The following is a 3,802-nucleotide window of genomic DNA, read 5'->3' on the forward strand; positions in this document are numbered from 1 at the left end:
ATGCGAATATCTGATTTTGAAGAGCTGCGAAACTTCAGCTTCCCTTTTATGCGTGATTTGATTTGAAATGTTTAAAGACTTTTAAAATTAAGCTTATTCTAACAGAAAAAGACAAAATAAACGTGATAAAACAAAATTTTTCTTAACCATACTATTTTTTTTTGTGGATACCGTGAAGGTCCCTGGTATTTTGTATGCCATGGTGTTAAGTTTAATTTGTTATTAAAGAAAAACTTATAACTTCAGTAAACATAACTGTACAGGCATTTGTTATCTTAAAATCAATAAAGGCTTTTTTATTACATTTTCAGTGTCGTAGTTACGATAACTAATAATCGTCCTAGACAAGACGTGATTAGGTATTCGTGGTGTGCGACTCGATAAACGAAAGGTTCTTCGTGCACTAAGTCTGAGAACAAAACATTTTGAGCTTTGTATTTTTCGTTTAATAAACTAGAACAAGAATAAGTTTAAAAAACTTTGGTTATTTAAGTAAACATTTTTATAGTAAAACAAAAACCAATGAGGTTTGTTTAATAAATTTAAAAAATATTTTAATGAAACATTTTTAGTGTTTTCAAAAACCAAATATTTAAACATAATGACTTTGTTTTTTCATTTCTTCAGACTTAAGTAACAGTTTTACGCATGAAAAAAAAAATGGATAGTCAAATGTTAACGAACTGCTTTACTTTTTAATAACATTATGTATCATTATTAAAACAAATACAAGTAACTCAGTAAAAGTTTTTCAACTATACTTTAAAAATTTATGAATTAGAAAAAGTTAACAAACACTTTGAAAACGTATAGTAAATTTTAGACATAGCCAACAAAAAATTAAGTAAATAAAACTACTTATCAAGCTAGATAGTTGAACGTTACTTAAATAGTAGTTTTAAAATAAAATTTTGAACTTTTGAAGTGTAAAAATACAAAACAAACAAGTTGTATAGCTATATTTGTTCACAGTTTTAGATAAAAAAAAGAACCTTTTTACAAAACTAAAAAATCGTCTTTGTTTATTATTACATAAAGAAAGTTTTTATCTTCAATAATGCTTCTTACACAATTTTTTTAGTGTAACTGATGTTTGCCAACATGTTAAATTACTATGTTTTGTTTATAATCGGTTATACAATACTTTTTGACAAAAAATATAAACTACCGCATAATGAAAATCTATTTTAAGTATGCTTAATGAAAAAATAAATAAAGCTAGTTTATAAATAATTAAGTTGTATAATACTTGTATAACTTGTTTGTTTTTTGCTCAAAATCATGAGAAGTATGACATCAGCTTATTTTCTTTAATTCTATATATAGAGCAGATATTTTATAATATAAATGAAACACAAAAACAAAGAATTACCAGAATTTTAGTTTGTGTTATGCCAAATTTTGTGTTTATAATACTATTCTACTATTACTATATACATACTTAATTAGTTTGATTTAAAACTTTTCTCATAATACCTTTTAGATATTTAGCAATAAATTGAGATAAAATGCTTAAGCAATGGCTTGTTTTTTTTTTTTTCTGTTTCAATTTAGCATCATCTTATACTACTGACGAAAATTTTGTGATGCAAAATTTAACAACTCAAATAAAAGATGTTGAATCGACTTATAAAAGTTTGTGAGAGCTATAATACAAAACTTATCTTAGACTTGGTAAACATTACAAACTTGAATTTTTGAAAAATTGAAATAGTTATGTATAAAAGAATTATATTAGCTATAACAAAATAATTAAATACTCTAGTGCAGTGCTTCTGAACCTTTTTCTAGTGACGGAACCCTTTTCCAAAGTTCAACTTTTCCGCGGAACCCCTAATTTTGATTTTACATAAAATGTTCAATTAAATAAATGTTCTTTTTAAATTTCGAAAAGCTTTGCGGAACCCCTGAGAGGCGTCACGGAACCCTAGGGTTCCGCGGAACCCCATTTCAGAAGCACTGCTCTAGTGGTTTCATATTAATAAAAACATTTGATCATTTTTCTCAGACTTTAAAATATGTTGTTCAGATTAACTAACATAGTTTTTCTTATCAGAGTACATGATAATAAGTTTCAAGCATTAGGTTGTTATGTTTTATTTATTATTTGATTATTAGATTTCACTTCAAAGTCATCATCCTGTGAGTGCAGCAGCTACAAATTCAGATTGACTCCGGTTGGCGGGAATTTTGGAGAGGCGCGCCAAATGTGTCAGGCACTTGGCGGCAACCTCATATCCAAAAATCTTGGTCCTGAGGGAAAAGAATACCACGGGTAGGATGATTGTTTGTTTATGTATACTTAATATTAACTTTATTAAGGTCGATTGAAGGATATTGAAATACTCATTAAGTTTAATAACGAGTGTGCTTAAAAGCCTTTATTTTGATTTACTAGGTAATTTAAACTATATAGCTTATATATACCAATAAAAAAAACAATTTAATTTTTCAATAATGTGGCTGAAACGATAAAGAAATACTAAGCATACCTACTCAAAAACTTGATATTATATACCTAAAAAATATGCACACGCTAAATTAGACTGTGGAAATAAAGTAAGAGCTTTGTATTTAGAAGTATATTAAAATCAGAGTTGATCTATTACTTTCATAGCTTTTACAGCCCAATTCGTTACTTTTAAAGCTAATTATTTGGTCTTTAAATCTTTCAGCGATTGTAAACATAGTTCAAATTAGAAATTTTTTTTAATTATAATTATTACAGACTTATCAGGGCAACGTTACCGGAACCCGGAAGGTACTGGATTGGAGTCACAGACATCGAACAAGACGGGATTTTCAATTTGTTAGACGGAAGAGAGTACGATCCGAGCGATCTCAGCCAGCCTCATCTTTATTACTGGGATCCTGCGGAGCCTGATTACCACGATTTTGATTTTTGCGTGGAAATTCATCTCAATGTTGCTTCTTTGCGTGGGCTTGCCGATGTCGATTGTTTTAATAAAGAAATTGGTGGTGTTCCAAGGATAGGATTATGCGAAATTTGTGTTGATTAATTGTTACAACAACTTTTTAAATACTATTGTAAGTTTGCTTGCAATCAATTATAAATAACTTAAAACGTATTCTCGAGTAAAAATATTCATGAGCCTATTTGAAAAAATAAGCACTTATGGACTTAAATCTTACTTAGTTGCATAAGTTGAAATGTGTAGTGTATACACAAAGTAGCTGACGGTATGACTTTTAATGACTATGTAAAGTTCCCTTAACATAAATCTATATGATATGTGCTTTTTGTTATAATCCTGTTTTGAATGTTGTTTTACAGCCTGTTGTACAGTAAATCATAATATTCTTTATTCTCTCTCTCTCTTTAGGCTTCTTTTTAATTGTGAACGATTTAGTTTGCTTATATAAAATTTCAAAAGCAACTTTTTTTAGAAATGCATCAAAATTAAACTAGTTTAATTGCCTATTTAAACATTTGTATCTACTTTTAAATTTTAAATTAAGAATAGTATAGTCTCTAAGATATTTTGAAATGTAGTAAAAGTAGAAAGTAAATAATGAGAATTTTGATACATCAATTGAAATAGTACTAACATTTATTTGCTAAATAATTGAAAGTCATACCTGCTTTAAGTTTATTATGCTATTTTCTTAGTATTATAGGTTAAAAAACCTTGAAATACTCACTTATTTGTTGGAAATTTTAGCTAAAACCCATTATGACAACAGTAATACAAAGAAAAAGATAAGTGTTTAAATTAAGTTTTAAGAAATACTTAAAATTGTTAATATAAAAAATTATTTAATACCTATCTATTTTATTTAT

The 3,802-nt window shown here is 27.4% G+C and overlaps 1 protein-coding gene across 1 annotated transcript; it reads left to right on the plus strand.

The window, feature by feature from the left end:
* On the plus strand, nucleotides 1-3,020 carry LOC145846763 (uncharacterized). The gene is made up of 3 exons (XM_082953377.1): nucleotides 1-52; nucleotides 2,119-2,275; nucleotides 2,729-3,020. Exons 1-3 carry the CDS (start codon nucleotides 1-3, stop codon nucleotides 3,018-3,020), a joined length of 501 nt encoding a protein of 166 aa, XP_082809503.1.
* The last annotated feature ends 782 nt before the right edge of the window (nucleotides 3,021-3,802 follow it).

This window comes from Thalia democratica, unplaced genomic scaffold, assembly GCF_965202585.1.
Source record: "Thalia democratica unplaced genomic scaffold, ktThaDemo2.hap1.1 HAP1_SCAFFOLD_609, whole genome shotgun sequence".
In the NCBI taxonomy this organism is placed as follows: Eukaryota; Metazoa; Chordata; class Thaliacea; order Salpida; family Salpidae; genus Thalia; species Thalia democratica.

Excerpts from the sequence above, each read along its gene's own strand:
- LOC145846763 (XM_082953377.1), top strand. The coding sequence starts at position 1 with ATGCGAATATCTGATTTTGAAGAGCTGCGAAACTTCAGCTTCCCTTTT. Across the intron at positions 53-2,118 it reads CTTCAGCTTCCCTTTTATGC|ATTTCACTTCAAAGTCATCA; the intron begins GTGATTTGATTT and ends TTTGATTATTAG. Across the intron at positions 2,276-2,728 it reads GAGGGAAAAGAATACCACGG|ACTTATCAGGGCAACGTTAC; the intron begins GTAGGATGATTG and ends TAATTATTACAG.